The 24,165-nt window shown below is 42.3% G+C and overlaps 1 protein-coding gene across 3 annotated transcripts in view; it reads right to left on the bottom strand.

Moving 5' to 3' along the window:
* Window positions 1–24,165, bottom strand: part of HECW1 (HECT, C2 and WW domain containing E3 ubiquitin protein ligase 1) — a 328,294-nt gene that overhangs the window by 136,952 nt on the left and 167,177 nt on the right. For all 3 annotated transcript variants that reach the window (XM_075212536.1, XM_075212534.1, XM_075212535.1), the window contains one exon: window positions 7,196–7,290. In XM_075212536.1, coding sequence (XP_075068637.1) covers window positions 7,196–7,290 — 95 coding nt within the window. The remainder of the gene's footprint in view (window positions 1–7,195; window positions 7,291–24,165) is intronic.

Here is a 24,165-nt window from a genome sequence, read left to right on the forward strand (position 1 = left end):
ATAGACTCTGTATCTATTGTGCTGATTCCACTCATATTCTCAGCTCTTGCCCTAAGAGATCGGGAAATGCCAGGCCCTAACTAGTTCTGGAGAGGTGAAGTTAGGGTCCCTGGAGTCCTCTCCATCTTCCATGAAATCTAAAGTCTGCGCCTTTGACGTTACGATTTCCTGTGCTACCAAAACCTTTGAGTCACAGGCATTGATTGATTCCGGAGCAGCAGGAAATTTTATTTCCAAATCATTAGTAAATCAATGGTCTCTACCAGTGATTACCTTAAAAACACCCATTACTGTGACGGCTATAGATGGATCACGTCTCATCAACGGTCTCATCACTCAGAGTACGTCTCCAGTAACCCTTCAGATTGGTGCCCTGCATCATGAAGAAATATCGTTTTTAATCCTTCCTGTTACGACAAGTCCAATTGTCTTAGGCCTTCCATGGCTTCAGTGTCACTCTCCCCAGATTGACTGGCGCACCCCTCAAGTCACGTCTTGGGGGTCTGAATGTCACCATCGTTGCCTTTCCCAAGTCATTCCTCTCAAAGTACAGCAATCTTCCATCTCATCTACCTCACCGGGACTCCCTCCTCAATATGCTTCATTTACTGATGTTTTTGATAAAGCTCAGTCTGAACGTCTTCCTCCTCATCGTTCTTGGGATTGTCCGATCGACCTTCTACCTGGCAAGACTCCCCCCAGGGGCCGGGTCTATCCACTCTCGTTACCTGAAACTCAAGCTACATCTGAGTATATACAGGAGAACCTCCAGCGTGGGTTTATTCGACCTTCTACCTCTCCCGCTGGAGCTGGGTTCTTCTTCGTTAAAAAGAAGGATGGATCTTTACGCCCTTGCATAGATTTTCGTGGACTCAATGCCATTACTATCAAGAATCGGTATCCCATTCCGCTGATCACTGAGCTATTCGATCGCATCAAGGGAGCCCGTATCTTTACTAAGTTGGATCTTCGTGGTGCCTACAATTTAATCAGAATCCGTTCCGGTGACGAATGGAAGACAGCGTTTAACACCAGAGATGGGCATTACGAATATCTGGTAATGCCTTTCGGGCTGTGTAATGCCCCCGCTGTTTTTCAAGGTTTCATCAATGAGATCTTCCGGGACTTATTATATGTATGTGTCGTCGTCTACCTGGACGACATATTGATCTTTTCACAGGACCTGCCTTCTCACCACCAACATGTGGCAGAAGTCCTCTCCAGGCTACGGAAAAATTCATTGTTCTGTAAATTAGAAAAATGTTCATTCGAATTACCCCAGATTCCATTCTTGGGGTATATAGTTTCCGGAGTTGGCCTGAAGATGGATCCCGACAAGGTGAATGCTGTACTACATTGGCCCCAGCCAACTACTCTTCGTGCTATCCAGCGTTTTTTAGGTTTTGCCAATTACTATAGACGCTTCATTCAAGACTTTTCTTCCATTGCATCTCCTATTGTGGCCCTGACTAGGAAGGGGGCTAATCCTAAGCAATGGTCACCAGAGGCTCTTCAAGCCTTTCAAACACTAAAAGAGTCCTTCTCTTCGGCTCCAATCCTTCGACAGCCTGATGTGACACTCCCCTTCTTCCTGGAAGTAGATGCCTCTAATGTGGGCTTAGGAGCTATTCTCTCTCAACGCTCGGAACAGCAAAAATTCCATCCTTGTGCCTTCTATTCTCGGGGCCTCCTGCCCGCAGAGAAGAATTATACTATCGGGGACAAGGAGTTACTAGCTATCAAAGCTGCATTAGAGGAATGGAGATACTTATTGGAGGGAGCTCGCCATCCGGTGACGATCTTCACGGATCATAAGAACTTGTCATATCTCCAGTCTGCCCAATGCTTGAACCCTCGTCAAGCAAGATGGTCTCTTTTCTTTTCCCGTTTTGAATTAATAATAACCTTCAAACCAGCTGCCAAGAACAAAAAAGCTGACGCTTTATCTAGAGCTTTTGTGACGTCCTCTGATATAGAAGAGGTTTCCAACCATACCATTCTAGACCCCAAATGTATCTCACTGGCTGCTTCATCCACCAAAACGCTACCATTTGGGAAGACCCTCGTGCCTCCTACTCTAAGGAGGAAAATCCTTTCGTGGTTCCATGCCTCTCGTTTTTCTGGACACGCCGGTGAACACAAGACCTTTGAGATTCTCTCTCGAAGTTACTGGTGGCCCTCAATGAGGAGAGACGTCAAAGAGTTCATTGCTTCCTGTGAGCTATGTTCCCAGTTCAAATCCTCCCGCAGAACTCCAGCAGGGTTGCTGCGACCACTACCCATTCCGTCCAAACCGTGGACCCATATTAGTATGGATTTCGTTACTGACTTACCACCTAGTAAGAGTCATAACACTATTTGGGTGGTGGTGGACAGATTTTCGAAGATGGCTCATTTCATTCCTCTATCTGGTTTGCCTTCCTCGTCCACTCTGGCTGAACATTTCATTAAAGAGATCTTCCGTATCCATGGATGTCCTTCTGAGATTGTGTCGGATAGAGGAGTACAATTCGTTTCCAGATTCTGGCGAGCCCTTTGTAAAACCTTGGGCATACGATTAGCACTCTCATCTTCTTACCATCCGCAATCTAACGGACAAACTGAACGTGTCAATCAAGATCTTGAGACTTTTATAAGGATGTTCTCTTCAGCTAATCAAGACAACTGGGTAGAGTTGCTTCCTTGGGCTGAATTCGCCCATAACAACATGTACCATGAGTCATCATCCAAAACTCCATTTTTTGTGGTCTACGGTCACCATCCGTCTTTTCCGGAATTTCCTGCCCTCCCGCCCACCCAAGTTCCTGCGGTGGAGACTGCTTGTCAGACCTTTAAAAATATCTGGTCTCAGGTCAAAACCTGTTTAAAGAAGACATCTATCAAATATAAATCTTTCGCAGATAAGAAGAGACGGGCTATTCCACCACTAAAAATTGGAGATCGTGTCTGGTTATCTACTAAAAACATTCGTTTGAAGGTTCCATCTATGAAATTCGCCCCTCGTTTTATTGGTCCATATAGGATCATTCAAGTAATCAATCCAGTATGTGTGAAACTTCTTCTTCCTAAGAATCTTCGGATTTCTAATGCCTTCCATGTGTCTTTACTCAAACCTCTTATTATCAACCGTTTCTCAAATCCTCCCTCAGCTCCGCAGCCAGTTCAAGTTCATCAGGAGGAGGATTTTGAGATTACTGAGGTACTAGACGCAAAAATTTCGCGAGGAGTCCTCCGTTTCCTCGTTCATTGGAAGGGCTTTGGTCCTGAGGAGCGCTCTTGGATCAAAGCTGAAGATCTTAATGCTCCTGCCCTTTTGAAGAAGTTCTACTCCAAAAATCCGGACAAGCCCGGTTCCAGGCGTTCTGTGCCCACCTTTAAAAGGGGGGGTACTGTCACTCACCGTACTGTGAGTGCCTCTTCCCGGACATTTAGGAACCGTGGCCGTCCTCCATCCTGAGGGTCTGCGCATGCGCAGCCCTTTCCTATACTTCAGTGTATGTCCCTTTAACTCAATTGGCAGATCAGGCAACACTCCCTATATTAAGCACCTGTGGTCTACACCACGTTGCCTGATCTTGGAGTCTCATTCCCTATGAGTCTCTGAAGGTGTTCCTGTATTCCTCGTGTTTTCAATGCTGCTGATTCCTGTGGTTTCCAAACCACTTCTACCTCTGTGGTTTCCAAACCACTTCTACTACTGTGGTTCCCATACCACTTCTACCATCAACTGTATCATCGTGACTGTTAGCTGATTCCTATCCGCTGCCTCCGTGCACTACAGTCTTCCAAACCACTTCAACGCTATTACTTATCATTGTGACTGTTTGCTGATTCCTATCCGCTGCCTCCGTGCACTACAGTCTTCCAAACCACTTCAACGCTATTACTTATCATTGTGACTGTTTGCTGATTCCTATCCGCTGCCTCCGTGCACTACAGTCCTCTAATCCACATCACGCTATTATATTTCACTGTGACTGTTTGCTGGTTCCTACCCGCTGCCTCTGTGCACTCCAACCGTTACTTTACATCCACTCACCTGTTCCTCATCAAGTCCGTGAGCTGATTCCTATCCGCTGCCTCCGTGCACTACAGCCTCCAGCCTACAACTCGCCTGTGTTCATTATCGTGACTGTTAGCTGTTGTCTATCCGCTGCTTCCGTGCACTACAGCCTCCAGCCTACAACTCGCCTGTGTTCATCATCGTGACTGTTAGCTGATGTCTATCCGCTGCTTCCGTGCACTACAGCCTCCAGCCTACAACTCGCCTGTGTTCATCATCGTGACAAGTTAGCTGATTCCTATCCGCTGCCCCTGTGCACTGCAGTCTCTTCTCAGCTCTCCTGTGTTTCCTCGAGACTGCTGCTCTCATTGCCATTTGCTACGCTCCGTGATCAACAGCTCCTGGTCTACTCTGCTCTCCCGTGTTCCATCGCTACTGACAACTATTGGTTGCTACTGGTTACCTCCGTGTACCGCAGAGTCCTGCTGCTGCTGACCGCTCTATCACCCATCTACTGCTGATCCGCTTTCCACGCCTTCACGTGTCCCGCTGGTCTACCCTCCTGTCAGCATTGGATTTATACCTTATCAACTACTCCTCTGCTGGATCATCTCCACTCTCCTGGGTCCTCCTTGAGTCCAGTTCCACGTGTTACTGATTCCTGTGGATTCGTGTCCCTGTTGGTCTACTTATCTGTGCGCTGCACCTACTAGACCGCTGCCTCATCTATCCTGGGACTTCTCATCCAGCCGGCCCCCTGCCGCTCAGGTATCGCTGCACTCCTATCTGACTGCCTGCTTCTGAACCACGGTATGCATACTTCTCATTGACTGTGCTGGTGTATTGCATATCTTGCTGGACTGTGTTGGTTCTCCTCTGGAGTCTGCTATCCGCTGAGTCTATTGCCATCATTGACTGTGTTAACTTGTGCTGGACTACTTCAAGAGACTTTCTATATTTGCAGACCTGTTCAGTCATTTATATATATATTGTGCATGTTACTGTGGATCGTGTATAAGGTGCCTGTGTATATCCTGTGTTGCAGTCTCTCCCCGTGCACCTCCACACATATATATTCAGTGGTACAACTTGCTAGTAGCAGACCACTGACTACCTTCACGTGTCCTTGTCCTACAGTTCCTCGTGTACTATTACCTCCATATTACCAGTGCTGCTAGTCATAGACTTTCCTGAGCATCTCATCATCTGCTGCTTCCTGGTCCGTGATCACCCAGCTACCAGAGTACCCTATTACCATCTACATTGCTCTGGTAAGCCTACCACCTGGTGATCCCTGGGTAAAGACTCCTAGTGCCCGTGACAGTTATCCACAAGTTAAACAGCACAGTTTGAGACAATTTTATGATGAGGTCTATGTAGGTGAAATATTTCCTTGATAAAGAATACAGAAAGCATGAAAAATGTTATTATCATATTTTCAAAGACAGCTGGTGTATTACAGAGTTCAAAGGGCATCATAAGATACTTATAATGCCCATCTGTACAATGAAGACTGTTTTCCATTCATCTCTCTCTTTAATCCGGATTATGTTGTACGTTCCATGTAAATTGAGCTTGGTTAACACTAAAGCTCCACAGATATAAACAAATATCTCTGAAATCAAGGGAAAGATATAGTGGTTTTTAACTGTGATTTTCATTGACACTTCTGTAAAAAATACAGTGAGTGGTCCTTGTTTGACATTGCCTTGGTCTCAGGAATGGGTAGGCATTGTCTCATCTTTACATTTACTGAGCACAACTGCATACAGATTACATTGGAGAATAAGAAAAACTGAATGATTGGTACAATGCCACAGTAAAAATGTTTTGGGAACAACTTTATCCAAGCAGAAGGTAAAACAAGAGATTCCAAGAAAGAATGTAATGTATCAGAAATTCCAATCCAGGACTGGGCTATTATTATTATTATCTTTTTTTATAAAGACCAACATAGAACTCAGCGCTGTACTTTGAGGGAATTGTGATGCAAACAAATAATGTACAATGGTATGAAACTGAAGGTAAAGATGACCCTGTCTAAATGAGCTTACAATCTAAGAGGCGAGGGAAACACTTGCTATGCAAAGTTGTGGAATAACAATTATGACTATTATTTATATTATTATAATATGTTAAGCTATGTTTCTGAGTCCAGGAAATGCCAGGAAGCACTGCTTTAAAGTATTTACATCTGACAAAAAAAAGAACATTTATTCCTTATTGGAAAGCCAACTTGGGGGAAGAGTAATAGTCTGAACTTTAATAGAGACTGCAGGTAAGAAGCTCCTATCAATCACACCAAAAGCCAATGGCTTCTCAAAGAAATGGTAAACTAAGCCAAGGTCAGGGTCACAAGCAAAATAAAACTTGGTCAGAGCAAACTGGGTTGATAAATAGGGAATCAAACAGCAAAACAAGAAGCTCTAACAACAGCAGGCACAAAACCCAGTTTCCCAGACTCCAGTCAGGCAGTTGAGCTAGTGTACATAGATGATACAAAGGACTAGTTACAAAACTAGCATCCATAAAGCTGACACTGCTTTGGGCGCACAGGCTTATAGAGCTGTGCTCACAAGTAGGAGCTTGAGAAAGGCAAAGAGTGTCTGTATGACTTAAAAGACAGGTTAGTTACACATAGCAGCCCATGCAGCTGAAATTAACATTTATATTTCAATGTTACAGTGGCTACACACACAGAAATGACAATGTGTCAGTTTTTTTACCTAGTTAGTCCAACATTGTAGTTTGTATGACCAAATAGCAAATAAATATTGTTGAATTGATAGGTCAGACTCAACTAGGTCACAATTAATTATACAGGAAAATTTGGTCAGCCATCAGCCACCAACAAGTAACAAGTAATGGAAACAATTAATTTCCTTGGAGACATGTCAGTTGTGGCCATACAACCTCATAGGTTAACCATTAGATACTGTATGAGGAGGATTTCTTCATAATGTAAGTGACCAGATCTGACATTTTGGTGTTTTGGTAGAGCTAAGAGTTTATGGGCATGTTTAGATTAGTAAATATGTAAATAGTGTATTGCAGGCACTGTAGCATAACTACATGGGTGAGTGTAACTATAGTATACCCCTCATGTTCATAGATTAAAAGTTGGAACAAAAAACCTATAGCAACATCCTTCCAACACGTCAGTCAAAATAATATAGAAGTAAAATCACTTACTGGCGCAGTTGGATTTTTCACAGTGATGCTGGGGGTTGTAGCACGTAGAGCTCCACTCACACCATGGTAGTACTTAAAACAGATCTTCGTTTCAGCTGAAAAATATAGTATATTGAGTCACTGACATATATATATATATATATTATATATATATATATATATATAATATATATATATATATATATATATATATATATATATATATATATATATATATATATATATATATATATTGCCATGGCATCAGGAATGTATAAAAAAAGTGATTAATATGTACATTTGACATAGCACCATGCGTCAAACTGCGTGTTTCACTCAATCTTCATGTGAAAAGAAGTTGAAGTTACCACAACTCTGCTTCTGCAGGGTACAAACTTAAACATAATATATTTCTGCAAATTTTAATGCACACCGTTGTTTGAGCATATACCAAATTAAAGGTCTTGGTTTGTAGATTTGCAGAGAAATAGCGTTGTGATCGGTTGCATTGTTTCGGAGTTCTTTTGCAAAACGTCTGCCCGCCATTTACAACCATGCATTACCATTATCCTCTGGAAAATGTGACAGTTGGCAATATAACTGTGTACCTGCTGGTTTCTCTGGATAATGTGACTGTTAGTGAACTCTCCCTGTGCATCTGCTGGGTGACCTGGAACATGTGATCTGCTGGGCGGTCTGAAAACTGTGACAGTTATTTGCAGCCACATATATCAGAGCGTCTTGCGGGGACCTCAGTCACTGAGTGCTGTGTTATTTCATTATTTACTTATCATCACTTTGTTTATAACAAACATGCAAACATGCCGCCCTCAAGGAAGTCGACATGGTGTAACCTTTATTGGTTGCCCTGAGCATGCAGTTCAAAGATCTTATTTTCAAGAATATTATCGTCACAATCAGCGTATAACAAAAACAACTAATACGCCACTTACATTAGACATGACATATTTGCCACAATACTACTCTTTGAGTCCTATGGACGTGTAACTTTAATGCCCTACATTTTTGGGTAGAGAAGATTTACGCCCATTTTTCAGACTGCTGTCACAATGGAAAGGTTTTGTTGCCTGATGTGGTTGTTCCACCTTATTTAGCAGAACTGTTTATGACAAATACCCTCAAAATCTCCATAATATCCTCAGTTACAATTCTGCTTTTGCCTTTGCATCTTTCAAAGCTAATATTGCTGAGTTATCTGGCCACGGACCATACACCTTTAAAATACATGGTGCTGTACATCACTTAACAGGAAGCTTACATCCAGATACTGCAATTACTCCCAAGTTATGCCCAACTTTATATCCTCGATACTCAACAAGCAAGTGAGCACCATATGGCTAGAAATCCAAACTGTAATAAAACATTGATGAACGATCTTAACACTATGTTGCATCCATTTCAGTTTAATTTAATGCGGTTACCGCCAGGTTTCTCTAGTTAATATTTATTTGCTGAATTTAAGAGATTCAAAAAAAATCAAAAAGTTAAAGTCTGACATGTCCAGATAAAATGTAAAACTCTGGATGCAAACTGGCAGGAGACGTGTGTTAACTAGATTGGAAATATAACCATACACCATATGAACATATGTAAGAGATGAAAAAGGCTGCTGCTGGAACAAAACACACAGTTCTGCAGATGCAATGACTTTACACACAAATTAGAGAGAGGGTGTAGTAGGAGGAGATCACACAGTGTAGGCAGATAGTCTGAGCAAAGCTTGCTATTTCTGCAGAGAAGCAGGTCACTGTAAACATCAATGCCCTCACCACCATACTCAAGGGCAGGATTCTTTTCCTAGCTCTTTTCCACCCTCTCCATAACAACAGTATTAACTATATCTTGAAAGATTTGATTAATTAAATATAAACTAAAATTGTGCTTTTCTTCTTTCTTAATCTGTTGTAGTCCAATTGGGAAATAAAATATGTGTAAAAACTGTATATAAAGTAGAGTAGAGCCCTATGTATGTAAGTGTGTACCATCTTTTACTGATCAATGCTCTGCCAGCTACCCTGCAATGCTGATTAAAAGTAAGTGGTCAGGAGTAACCAGCCACAGTCACCAGCAAAGAGGTGCTGCAGCAGCTATATAGAACATGCAGAAGTAAGCGTCTCTAGGTGCCAGTGAATAAGCTTGGTAGTGGCAGCGACTACACTACTACAACTGGTGTGCAGTTGGCACTTGCAGTCAGTGAGTGTCTGGTGGTCTATTAACAGGAGCGGTCAGTAAAGACAGGTTACTGATGGTAAAAGGGAACTCCAAGACAAGCTCTAAAACCACAGATAAACTGACAAGATAAAGGCAGGGTGGCAGAGTAAGCACATCCTGTTACAACAAAATGCTGACTGATCTCTTCAAGGTCATAAACATCACATCTCCAGTTTCACTGGCTCTCAGGCCAATTCCCAGTAGCTATATCATAGATGACACAAGTGCATCTCTTAGCATCAGCATTTCTGACTCTTTTGGTGTGCAGAGATGTAATGGATCCAGATGTGTGTTGTTCCCAAATGAATACTTTTTATACACTGCCCAAGATTGTATAATAGTACCTAAAGTAAATGACACTTCTCAACAGCTATCAAAATTCCAAGTGCTCAGTTGTTACATGCCCAAATTGTAATTTAATGACAAGACTAATTGCTTAGAATAAATTGATTAGTTACAAACAGCATTCACAAGAAAATAAGTATCTGCTTTTCTGAACAAATTAAGGATAGCAATATTATTATACCAGTATATAGTTAGGAAATTAGGCTACGTATTAAAATCAATGATACATTTGTTAATTTTCTGATAGTAAACAGCAGTAAAATCAGTAATATATACAAGGACACCCTAACACAGCGGGATTGAACTGAATCACAGAGAGATAATTCACAAAGCAAGACACCAGTTTTCATTGTCTTCTATCCTAAGCCTGTTAGGGTTCGATATCAGCCAACATCCACAAAAGGGAAGTGAGGCATACACTGAATAATACAGCCAAGAAGCACGATACATAAATTCAATAAATTTACATTTAATTGAGCTAGAAATTGGTAGCATATAACTGTAATAAAATCTGTAATAAATAAAATATGAAATTGGAGCACTGAAATAGAAGAATATATAGCTAAAACACTAAACAGAACAATGGAATATAGTAGTGTCTGCATTTCATAAAGATGATTAGGAAATTAGGAGCAATACAGGCATTTGCTCTTAAAGCGGTGTAAACCAGGGGGTAAATTTTTCAAGCTGCGGGTTTGAAAAAGTGGAGATTTTGCCCATAGCAACCAATCACATTATAGCTGTCACTTTGTAGAATGTACTGAATAAATGATAACTAGAATCTGATTGGTTGCTATAGGTAACATCTCCACTTTTTCAAACCCGCAGCTTGATAAATTTACCCCTAGGAGTCAATGTGTATGTGACATTACATACACCTACCCAGTTACCCAGGGGAACTTGTGAATAGGTGCCAGTGCCTTGGTACACATCAAGAATGAGCTAGTACGACATGAACTTCTGTAAAAGACGGCCCTGTTCTTAATGACAGGTCCAAATGAGAGTTGCCATTCACTAGAGCCCCACCAAGTACTGTATGTCACACAGCCAAACATTGGGGATATATTATATATATATCCCCAATGTGTTCCGTCTATGCCCCACTTCTCATCGTTTGCTTCCTATGCCTCATTTTCTCGTACCTGCTATGTTCCATATTTTCACCTATTTTCTGGTCCTAAACTTCGCTCCCTCTTGCTACATGGAACAGGGAGCATGAACTAGCTGGTTGCTACCCGGCTGCTCCCCTCCACAGGAAGCATCCCATTCTGAAAAAGTTCAGAGCACTTTAGATTTAGAGCAGGGGTGTCCAACCTTTTAGCTTCCCTGGGCCACATTGGAAGACGATGAGTTGGTTTGGGCCGCACATAAAATACACTAACACTAACGATAGCTGTTAGAGAACATAGTTAACATATATATATATATATATATATATATATATATATATATATATATGAGAAAAAAAATGATATTATATATATATATCTTTTTTTCTAATCCCCCTATACTTACTTACCTTTCAATCGCCCTGTTCAAAAAATCCTCTCTAGTTATTATACTATAATCACTTTTTGTATTGTTTCGATGCAATATCAATAAGGTGCATTTAAGCCAGGCATTGTATATCAGGGTGCCCTGTCCAGGCCTGCAGTACCTGACATATACACCACTGTGACCCCAAATTGTGACCTGTTTTGCTAATTACACCACTATGTTAGTTAAGGAATAACAACTTATAATGGGCCAAAGATAATAATATATAATGCTCCATTAGTATTACAAGTAGAAGTATGTAGCAGGGAGATAAGGTCCATGATGCTCCAGGACCAGGTGACTTTTATTCACTGGTCAGCGTCCCTTGAAATAATAAAAAAAATTCCCCTTAACTTACCTTTTAATCGGCTTGTTCTCCTGTCCTCTCCTCTTCTTTTCTGCAATTCTGTGCTGCTGATTGTTCTTCTCGCGTGGGTGACTCCTCCGTGCTGCGCTCCGCAATGGATGTTGGGCGTGATGACATCACGCCTGACATTCACTGCGAGCGCCGGGCGGAGGAGGAGACAAGGGAGGGAGCCGGAGTACCAGCTGACGGGACCGCGCCACCGCAAGGTAAGCATTTTCTTTTCTTTTTTTTACAGGATTTTTTTTTTTTTATTAACAGCGCTGTCCCCTTGCCACAACCAAAACTCCTGCTGGGCCACATTTACAGGTGAGCGGCCCGTGGGCCGTGGGTTGGACAAGCCTGATTTAGAGCATGTGCACAATGTGCCCATACTTAGCAAATTTCCTGTAGAGAAGCCTAAACTATATTATCTTGCCGTCTTACTTTTCCTTGAGTGCCAGGAGAGCTCTTGCTAATTAGAAATGTATCTAGTAGCTGCTAATGCCCACTGACATTTCTGTGAAAGGCCACACCACATCCATAGTGTTTATATCATAAACATACTCAGTCAGAACAAATGATTATACTATTTTCTTTGCTCTAATTATTACTAATTACTAATTGCACAGTACAAATAGTTTACTGTCACCTTAATAAGGGAAATGTGCAAATATAGATAGGTAATTTTTAGGGATGTGCACCGGCGACTTTTGAGGTCTCGTGTTTTGTGTTTTGGATCCGGATTTTCATTATTTTTGGGGTTCGGATTTGTCTCGCAAAACACCTGACGAAAGGTCTCGGTTCGGATTTAAGGTTTTGGATTCGGATTTTTTTTGGAAAAAACATAAAAAGTTTAAAAATCAAGTTTTTGGGCTTATTTTCACTCCTATGCTATTAGTAACCTCAATAACATTCAATAACAAGCATTTCCACTAATTTACAGTGTATTCTGAACACCTCACAATATAGTTATTAGTCCAAAACGTTGCAACGAGGTATCTTTCTGGACTGCGTAGAGGAGTGGGTCACCACAATATATATAATAAGAAAACCATCAACTTGTATGATTCGCACCAATAAATGTACCTGGACTGCGTAGAGGAGTGGGTCACCACAATATATATATTAAAAACCCTGAACTTGTATGATTCGCACCAATAAATGTACCTGGACTGCGTAGAGGAGTGGGTCACCACAATATATATTAAAAACCCTGAACTTGTATGAGTCGCACCAATAAATGTACCTGGACTGCGTAGAGGAGTGGGTCACCACAAAATATATTAAAAACCCTGAACTTTTATGATTCGCACCAATAAATGTATCTGGACTGCGTAGAGGAGTGGGTCACCACAATATATATAATAAGAAAACCATCAACTTGTATGATTCGCACCAATAAATGTACCTGGACTGCGTGGAGGAGTGGGTCACCACAATATATATTAAAAACCCTGAACTTTTATGATTTGCACCAATAAATGTATCTGGACTGCGTAGAGGAGTGGGTCACCACAATATATATAATAAGAAAACCATCAACTTGTATGATTCGCACCAATAAATGTACCTGGACTGCGTAGAGGAGTGGGTCACCACAATATATATAATAAGAAAACCATCAACTTGTATGATTCGCACCAATAAATGTACCTGGACTGCGTAGAGGAGTGGGTCACCACAATATATATTAAAAACCCTGAACTTTTATGATTCGCACCAATAAATGTATCTGGACTGCGTAGAGGAGTGGGTCACAACAATATATATAATAAGAAAACCATCAACTTGTATGATTCGCACCAATAAATGTACCTGGACTGCGTAGAGGAGTGGGTCACCACAATATATATAATAAGAAAACCATCAACTTGTATGATTCGCACCAATAAATGTACCTGGACTGCGTAGAGGAGTGGGTCACCACAATATATATATTAAAAACCCTGAACTTGTATGATTCGCACCAATAAATGTACCTGGACTGCGTAGAGGAGTGGGTCACCACAATATATATTAAAAACCCTGAACTTGTATGAGTCGCACCAATAAATGTACCTGGACTGCGTAGAGGAGTGGGTCACCACAATATATATTAAAAACCCTGAACTTTTATGACGCACCAATAAATGTATCTGGACTGCGTAGAGGAGTGGGTCACCACAATATATATAATAAGAAAACCATCAACTTGTATGATTCGCACCAATAAATGTACCTGGACTGCGTGGAGGAGTGGGTCACCACAATATATATTAAAAACCCTGAACTTTTATGATTCGCACCAATAAATGTATCTGGACTGCGTAGAGGAGTGGGTCACCACAATATATATAATAAGAAAACCATCAACTTGTATGATTCGCACCAATAAATGTACCTGGACTGCGTAGAGGAGTGGGTCACCACAATATATATAATACGAAAACCATCAACTTGTATGATTCGCACCAATAAATGTATCTGGACTGCGTAGAGGAGTGGGTCACCACAATATATATTAAAAACCCTGAACTTTTATGATTCGCACCAATAAATGTATCTGGACTGCGTAGAGGAGTGGGTCACAACAATATATATAATAAGAAAACCATCAACTTGTATGATTCGCACCAATAAATGTACCTGGACTGCGTAGAGGAGTGGGTCACCACAATATATATTAAAAACCCTGAACTTTTATGATTCGCACCAATAAATGTATCTGGACTGCGTAGAGGAGTGGGTCACAACAATATATATAATAAGAAAACCATCAACTTGTATGATTCGCACCAATAAATGTACCTGGACTGCGTAGAGGAGTGGGTCACCACAATATATATTAAAAACCCTGAACTTTTATGATTCGCACCAATAAATGTATCTGGACTGCGTAGAGGAGTGGGTCACAACAATATATATAATAAGAAAACCATCAACTTGTATGATTCGCACCAATAAATGTACCTGGACTGCGTAGAGGAGTGGGTCACCACAATATATATTAAAAACCCTGAACTTTTATGATTCGCACCAATAAATGTATCTGGACTGCGTAGAGGAGTGGGTCACCACAATATATATAATAAGAAAACCATCAACTTGTATGATTCGCACCAATAAATGTACCTGGACTGCGTAGAGGAGTGGGTCACCACAATATATATAATAAGAAAACTATCAACTTGTATGATTCGCACCAATAAATGTACCTGGACTGCGTAGAGGAGTGGGTCACCACAATATATATTAAAAACCCTGAACTTTTATGATTCGCACCAATAAATGTACCTGGACTGCGTAGAGGAGTGGGTCACCACAATATATATAATAAGAAAACCATCAACTTGTATGATTCGCACCAATAAATGTACCTGGACTGCGTAGAGGAGTGGGTCACCACAATATATATAATAAGAAAACCATCAACTTGTATGATTCGCACAAATAAATGTACCTGGACTGCGTAGAGGAGTGGGTCACCACAATATATATTAAAAACCCTGAACTTGTATGATTCGCACCAATAAATGTACCTGGACTGCGTAGAGGAGTGGGTCACCACAATATATATTAAAAACCCTGAACTTTTATGATTCGCACCAATAAATGTATCTGGACTGCGTAGAGGAGTGGGCACTGGGCACCACAATAAAATATATAAAAAACCTTCAACAGGTCTGCATTACACTGCACATACGGCTGCTCCTCCATCCTCTCCATCATATACATGTTGGAGTTTTAGCGTGTGACAACCTCTTGTTTTTGATAATGTCAGTGCATTTTGAATATTTTTCAATTTGCCCCACACCACTGAATGTACTTTATCTATGATACGCATCTATCTATCTTGACTGCGTAGTGTGGTGGCCCCAGTACACAATTTGGTACCGAGGCCACAATATAATTAAAAAACCCTCCACGGGTCAGAATTCCACCAAAAAAGGGTATGGACTGCGTAGTGTGGTGGCCCCGGTACACAATTTGGTACCGAGGCCACAATATAATTAAAAAATTGGGCATCAACTGTCACCATTGTTTAATATCTGATACACCTAAATATGGACTGCACAGTGGAGTGGCCCCGGTAGTAAATTTGGTGCCGGGGCCACAATACCTCCTCCAACTTCCAAGTGTAGTGTTTATAAAGACAGACAGCGTCGAAGTGTTATTAGTTGACTTTCTTAACCCTAAAATTGTCCCTGTTGCAAATATTCGTGCAATGGACAGTTACTTTTTTATTGAAAGACTCAAGCTTTCAAGTGTAGTGTTTATAAAATATAAACAACAATACAGTAGTTTTAGAGCACGTCAATACCTCTTGTTTTAAATTATGACAGGGCATTTTACTTTTGGTTTAATTTCTTGAATTTGTTTAAATTTGGTTTTACTTTTTGAACATGGCCAACGACTGTTGATTGGTCATATAATGCAAAAAAAAAAGTTCCAAGATGGAATTGTCCTTGGGCCCTCACACCCACCCTTATGTTGTTGAAATAGGACATGCACACTTTAACAAACCAATCATTTCAGCGACAGGGCCTACCAAACAACTTTGGCTGAAATGATTGGTTTGTTTGGGCCCCCACACCAAAAAAGCTATTCATCTCTCCCTGTACAGACTAAACAGGCTCTACTGAGGCAAGATGTCGTCCTCATCCTCAACCTCTGATTCCTCTCCCCCTACAGTGTGTACTTCCTCCTCATCACACATTATCAATTCGTCCCCGCTGGACTCCACAACCACAGGTCCCTCTGTAGTATCTGGAGGGCAGTGCTGTACTTCATTGAGGAATTGATTATTCATTTTTATAAACATCATTTTTTCAACGTTATGAGGAAGCAACCTCCTTCGCCGCTCACTGACCAGGTTCCCCGCTGCACTAAAAACTCTTTCCGAGTACACACTGGAGGGGGGACAACTCAGGTAAAATAGAGCCAGTTTGTACAGGGGCTTCCAAACTGCCTTTTTTTCCTGCCAGTAACAATATGGACTGTCTGACATGTCTACTTGGATGGTGTCAGCAAAGTAATCATCCACAATTTTTTCTATTGTGACAGCATCCAATGCAGCGAGAGTAGACATGTCTGCAATGGTTGGCAGGTCCTTCAGTCCGGACCAGATGTTATCAGCATCCCCGCCAGTGCCTCTTTTGGGAAAACTGAGCTTTTTCCTTGCAGCCATAGATGTGAAAGAAAATGAGGGTGGAGCTGTTGGCATGTCACGGTCCTCTTCAGAGGACAATCTCCTGACCAGCAGGTCTTTGCACCGCTGTAGACTTGTGTCCGCCGGAAACAGAGACACAACATACGCTTTAAACCGAGGATCGAGCACGGTGGCCAGAATGTATTCCTCTGACTTTAAAAGAGTGACCACCCTCAGATCCTGGCAAAGCGTACGAAGGGCTACATCCACAAGAGCTACATGCTTGGTGTAATCGCAATGGCTTACCAGCTCCTCCCTCACTTTCTCCAGCTGCTTCTGCAACAGCCTGATCAGGGGAATGACCTGACTCAAGCTGGCAGTGTCGGAACTGACTTCTCGTGTGGCAAGTTCAAATGGCTGCAGAACCTTGCACAACACGGAAATCAGTCTCCACTGCGCTTGACTGAGGCGCATCCCCACTCCTTTGCCTATGTCGTAGGTGGCTGTGTAGGCCTGAATGGCCTTTTGCTGCTCCTCCATCCTCTGCAGCATATAGAGGGTGGAGTTCCAGCGCGTCACAACCTCTTGTTTGAGGTGATGGCAGGGCAGGTTCATGCTTTTTTGATGTGCCTCTAGTCTGCGGTAGGCACTGGCTGAATGCCGAAAGTGTCCAGCAATTTTGCGCGCCACCGCAAGCATCTCCTGCACACCCCTGTCACTCTTGAGGTAATGCTGCACCACCAAATTAATGGTGTGGGCAAAACATGGGACGTGCTGGAAATTGCCCATATTTAATGCCCGCACAATGTTACTGGCATTGTCTGACACCACAAATCCCCATGAGAGTCTAAGTGGGGTAAGCCACTGGGAGATAATTTCCCTCATTTTCTCTAATATGTTGTCAGCGTTGGGCCTCTTATTAAAGCCTGTAATACACAATGTTGCCTGCCTTTGCACGAGCAGCCATTTTGTAGTTGCTGCTACTGATGCAGCTGTTGCTGTTGCTGCGGAAGGGGATGCATCTACCCAGTGGGCTGTCACAGTCATATAGTCCTTCGTTTGCCCAGAACCACTTGTCCACATGTCTGTGGTTAAGTGGACAGTGGGTACAACCGCATTATTTAGAGCACTGAGGACACTTGATCGTACTTCTCTGTACATTTTTGGTATCGCCTGCCTAGTGAAGTGGAATCTCGACGGGATTTGGTACCGGGGACACAATACCTCCATCAACCCTCTAAATCCCACTTCACTGATGGCGGACACCGGGCGCACGTCTAACACCAACATTGCAGTTACAGCCGCAGTTATACGCTTTGCAATAGGGTGACTACTATCGTATTTTGTGGTCATGGCAAACGACTGTTGGACGGTCAATTGTTTTGTAAAAAAGACTTAGCGGTCTTACGACTTCCCCTCTGGGAAGATGACCGACTAACAGCAGCAACAGCAGCAGTGGCAGTAGTAGGCGTACCGCTGCAGGATTCCTCGGATGAATCCCGTATTGAGGAGGACTCAGTCTGGCTGCTGACTTGGGCTGCAGGACTGAATCTGATGGAGATTGTGGAGGAAGTTGACGAGGAGGGTGTTGCTGGTGTGTATCCAACTGGACCACGGGATTTAGGTGTCCCTGTACCGATGAGGGTCCTAGCCCCAGTTCCTGAACTAACCACTGAACTATGAAGGTTATTCAGGTGACGTATAAGGGAGGATGTTCCTAGGTGGGCAAGATCCTTACCCCTGCTTATTTGAGCTTTACATAAGCTACATATGGCCATACATTGGTTGTCTGGATTTGGATAAAAATAACTCCAGACCGAAGAGGTGCATTTTTTGGTCTTCTGACCAGGCATGACGATGGGCTTTTTCATCCCATGGACATCAGCTGTTTCCCCCCCTGGTGCCTCATTTACAATAACCACATCACCATCCTCATCATCAAGTTCCTCCACAGCGCCAGCTACATCATCAATAGCCTCCTCCCGAGCCACCTCTTCCCGTACAGTGATGGGAAGGTCAGGCTTGACAACCACCAACATCCTTGGACTCGCCTTGTGGATTTGTGATAATTTCTCTTTAGAAGGCAGAGTTGTTTGCTGTTTTGTTGCTGACAGCATAACTCTCTTCAATTTTTTGTAGGGGGGGGTGGAGGAGGAGGGCTAAGATCCGTGGGTGAAGCTGAACCACTAGTCATGAACACGGGCCAGGGCCTAAGCCGTTCCTTGCCACTCCGTGTCGTAAATGGCATATTGGCAACTTTACGTTTCTCCTCAGATGATTTTAAGTTTCTCTTTTTGCTACTTTTTCTTAACTTGGGCTTTTTGGATTTTACATGCCCTGTACTACGAGATTGGGCATCGGGCTTGGAAGACGACGTTGATGGCATTTCATCGTCTATGTCATGACTAGTGGCAGCAGCTTCAGCATTAGGAGGAAGTGGGTCTTGATCTTTCCCTACTTTATCCTCCAAATTTTTGGTCTCCATTATATGTAGCACAAGATACTGCAGAATGTGTGAACTTGGTAATATTGCAGTACCAATGGACTTATACTGCTGGATTGGTTTTGCAAATTTGGTTATAATTATATATATTTTTTTTAATTTTTAATTTTTTATTTTTTTTTACTTTTTTTTTATTTTTTAAAAACTTGGGAATAATGGGGAAATAACTATGCCCTTAGAAGCACAGAGCACAGGACACAGCACCACTGGACTGAACAGGACACGGCCCAGGACCCAGCAGCACTACGGAACTCAGCAGGACAGAGCACAGGACACAGCACCACTGGACTGATACTGCAGAATGTGTGAACTTTGTAATATTGCAGTACCAATGGACTTATACTGCTGGATTGGTTTTGCAAATTTGGTTATAATTATATATATTTTTTTTAATTTTTAATTTTTAATTTTTTTTTACTTTTTTTTTATTTTTTAAAAACTTGGGAATAATGGGGAAATAACTATGCCCTTAGAAGCACAGAGCACAGGACACAGCACCACTGGACTGAACAGAACACAACACAGGACCCAGCAGCACTACGGAACTCAGCAGGACAGAGCACAGGACACAGCACCACTGGACTGATACTGCAGAATGTGTGAACTTTGTAATATTGCAGTACCACTGGACTTTTACTGCTGAATGTGTGAACTTGGTAATATGCAGTACCAATGGGCTTATACTGCAGGATTGGTTGTGCAAATTTTGTGGTAATTGTCAGGATAAAGCATAAATCTGATATGCTGAAATAGAATATTGGATGTCAGGACCCAAATAAATGTTTGCATGAATACCTAAATTCACCTGATGTTCAATTCAGATAAAGGTGTGACTAAATGAGCCCAGGAACAGGTAATTGAGTTAGGTAAACCCTTTGTGCAGAGACCAGCTTTAGATATGCAGATCAGACATCCATTGTATTTGATCATGTATTTCCCTAGCTAATTTACTTCCCTTCAATAGGTAGTATAAACACAAACTAACCCCTAGGTGTAAATTAGAGAGCTTGCAGTTATTTACAAGGGATAATTCATAACTGCAGGGTAAATAGGTTGTATCAAATGAATCCATTGATAAGCTAGTGTAACAGTAAAAGACGCAGAGTCTGATGTAATGGTGTTTGGAGGTTTTTACATCCCAGTGTGAGGAGATAAGCCTGCCACTTTTAGCAGCTTCCAGGACATAGCACTGTTTGCTTGTGACACTTGAATAGACTTGTAGGTACCGCTCAGCATGTAGCCTGGCTCAATGAGGCCAGGGGATAACATAGCCTATATGTAATACTGTATAGACAGAAAGAATTCAGTTTTAAAATATGCCACTTAAAATCAATAAAAGCAGAGATCAACCACCTATTCCTCAATAGCATGAGGAAGGGCAGCTCATATGGTAAATTAAGAATTTTGACCCACAGAGAAATGGAGAAAAGGAGTGGAAGCTCTGCGAATGCCCTGTACTTAGGCATGTTTGATATGACAAGATGAACCAAGTCATAAGGGATTTGTTAATGATAAGATTGGATCGATGTAACGCTGTCCAGGACAAATATATCACATTGTAGAATTGGTTAATAAATCAGGCAACAGGTAAATTTGGTTTGAAAAGGTGTCCCAGGACACAACCCCGATTAGCATTAACCCTGCCCCTGTGAATGCCGCACCCATTTGAGGTTGCTTAAAAATCTGTGTTCTGAGGGAACAAATTGTCAGACTTTTGGGGATCAATCTATTTGAAGGACTGTCCATTATTTCTGCCTGCCCCAGGCATACAGATTATTATATGTAAGTAATGCTCTGTACGTTATCTCTTTTATTTTAAACTGTTTTGCTTGTTATGTCAAATTTATTATTTGTTTATTCATTATTTTTCTTTATATCTGTATGCCCTGTACCTTTTGTATATTAAATCTAAAATTTAATAAGTTGCGTCCTTGATACTCTAAAGAATCCATAGCCTGTGTAGAAGAGAGATTGCTTATCCAGGTTACCCTGTGTGTGACTGGTTGATACATTTGATTAACAAGCTGTGTGTGCTTGTATGTACATTTGTGTAACAGTCTGGAGGTGTGAAGAGTTAACCCTGTGGGTGCTGGTGTGAGTCTTGCTAGTTTGTGGAACTAGGAGCCTGTGTGCCAGCGTGGGACAGTATATTGGGGTCCTATTGCCCATAACCAATAGGTGGTGGCTGTACCTGAAGTGTCTGGGGGGTGTGAGAGCGCTGTGTTTGGGGGCGATTCCGTAGGTCTAAGAACCTGTGTGATAGGTGAGAGAGACTGCGGGCTGAAATCGTGTGTGACCTCATACAGCAAACACCCCAACGTCACGGCAGCTGGGAGCGCGTTCGTGACAAATTGGTGGCAGCGGTGGGATGATTTAATTTCTTAGAGTATTAAGTGCATGGTTTAAGCAATTAACCCTTGCACTTATAAACTGATTGTAACCTTGCGAGGAATACAATAGTTTTACAAGGACGAAACTCAGGGCTATAATTTTTGAAGACATACGTGCAAAGCAGTTCCCTTCCCTTCTCTCTTGTTTTTCTTTTCTATCTTTTATTTTGCAAAGTGACTGCAAGGATGGCAGCTGCTTACAAGAAAAAAGCCAAAGAAGTTTTAATTGCCCTGTGTGAGCAGCGAGGTCTCGACTGGACAGATAAAACTAAAAAGGAGCTGGTTCACGCATTATTGGAGGATGATGCAAAGAAGCAATGTGATATGGAACCTGAGCTGGGGAGCAAGACAGAACCAGAGGATCAAGGTGTGGATAATGTCACTGAACCAGAGGATCCGAGTAGGTACATTTTCTTAAATCCAAAGAATCCACTTGTCATGATGAGTATGGCAGAGCTAATTGAAGAAGCTCAGCTGCGAGGTTTCTCCTGCCACAACAAGACACGCAGGGAGATCATCGAACACCTCGACTGGGAAGAGGAAAGCCCGATACATCCTTTCAGCGAGTATCGCATGATGGTCCTTATTCCGGGCTACACGATGAGTCTTATGGAACGGCTGGACTACCTGGAGGAGAGTTTTGAATACGCTCAGGAAGAGGTATCTTTCAGGGGTGGACTTCATACCCCATTCTGGCTAGATCAGTGTCGCCGGGTGGCTGACGAAAGGCAGCACCTGCAGCAGCTTCTTTCACAAGCTGGATCAGTAATCGCCCAGCCTATAGGGGTGGCCCACGAGGAAAAGGTACCCCTGCCAGCTACAGATAACATGGAATATGCTACCGAGATTTTGCATCCAGAGGCCCCTTTTAATCTGCTGGGGGAAGCTGATGATGCTAGCAGCATACTACCAGATGCTGCACAGAATTTGCTATTGGAGGAGGCTGATTTTAAAGAGGACATAATTGTTGAGAAGACTATTTCTGGGGGAAAAATGGAAGTGCCTGAAGATATTCCCACAAATGTTTTAGTAGTTACTGATCTTGGATGGTTAAATTCTCAGTATGTTCCCGCAAATGTTGTTCCTACTATCTCTAATTCTGTTACACCATGTGACTCAGCCCAGGTAGTATGGGATAATGCTGAACCTGCCAATGATGTGACTTTGTGTAAAGAACCTGAACTGTTCTGTAATCATTTTGCATCTGGTGCTGTGCGAGTGAAATGTGATGATGAGAAGCTGATACGTGCCAGTGTTAACTCTGGCAATTATGATGATTTACGGGAAGAACCCGAGGTGCCAGGATGTGATAAGGAAAGAGAATGTCTTATTGGACCTACTGCCTATAATGAGGATAATGTCAATAACAGTATTGTGTTAGAATCCAAACCTGTTTTTACACTGACATCTTGTCATGGGATAGGGACAGCGGACATTGTTATTGCAGATGTTGGCATTAATACTGGTGTAGATAATATGCTTACTAGAAATGGGACAGATGACAATGTGATTAATTCTGTTGTGCTAGAGAAAGACAATGTTTCTACCCAGGTAATGTGCTCGGAAGATGCTGTACCAGGTAACTGGGAGGGAGGGCAGAGTGAAGATGTATATTCTGTGCCTGAACCAGCTGCATACAGAGCGATTGAGCATGTGGGGGAGACACATAGTCCTGACCAACGGGAAGTAGCGAGTGACAGCAATTCTTACTTTGTTGCTGGGACCTGTAGTTCGAATGTTCACCACTCAGATCTACATCTGAGTTCTGACCATTCGTCTGAGTTTTCCATAGAGACAGGGGGGTCAGTTGCTAGCCCACACTCACTTAGCCAGCCGTCTAACGGCTTAGAGGAGATAGATGAGGGGCCCATACTCCCGGCTACTCTACATCCCCAGATAGATGAGTCCAAGGGGGAGGGGAGTGTCCTGTTATGTAGGCCCCAAGATAAGAAGTGCATAGGGTGTCCCACTGACAGGGAAGGTTGTAACTGGGGAGTAGGGCAGAGTAGAAGTAGGTATTCTGCTGTGCCAGCCTTAAGGGGTTCCCACTTAGAAGTACAGTATCAGGAATTCCTGGCCATTTTTCCCTCAGGCTTTCACTTAGAAGACATGAGGATTAGAGACAAAGTGCACACTGTAACAGGGTTGGTACACGAGAACGTGATGCAGGCCCAGACCAGCCAGAAGCAGTGGTATGATTCCCCTGCCAGGATGATAGAGAGAAATTTTCATGATAATCGGTTGAAGGCTCATAATGACAGTGAGAGCCAGCTAGCAGCTATTACAGTGGACCCAGGGGGAAATTAGATGAGATGATCTTGGGCACTGACCTGTCAGTCAATGCCCATGCCATCTCTTGAAGGGGGGAGATGTCAGGATAAAGCATAAATCTGATATGCTGAAATAGAATATTGGATGTCAGGACCCAAATAAATGTTTGCATGAATACCTAAATTCACCTGATGTTCAATTCAGATAAAGGTGTGACTAAATGAGCCCAGGAACAGGTAA

This window comes from Mixophyes fleayi, chromosome 5, assembly GCF_038048845.1.
Source record: "Mixophyes fleayi isolate aMixFle1 chromosome 5, aMixFle1.hap1, whole genome shotgun sequence".
In the NCBI taxonomy this organism is placed as follows: Eukaryota; Metazoa; Chordata; class Amphibia; order Anura; family Limnodynastidae; genus Mixophyes; species Mixophyes fleayi.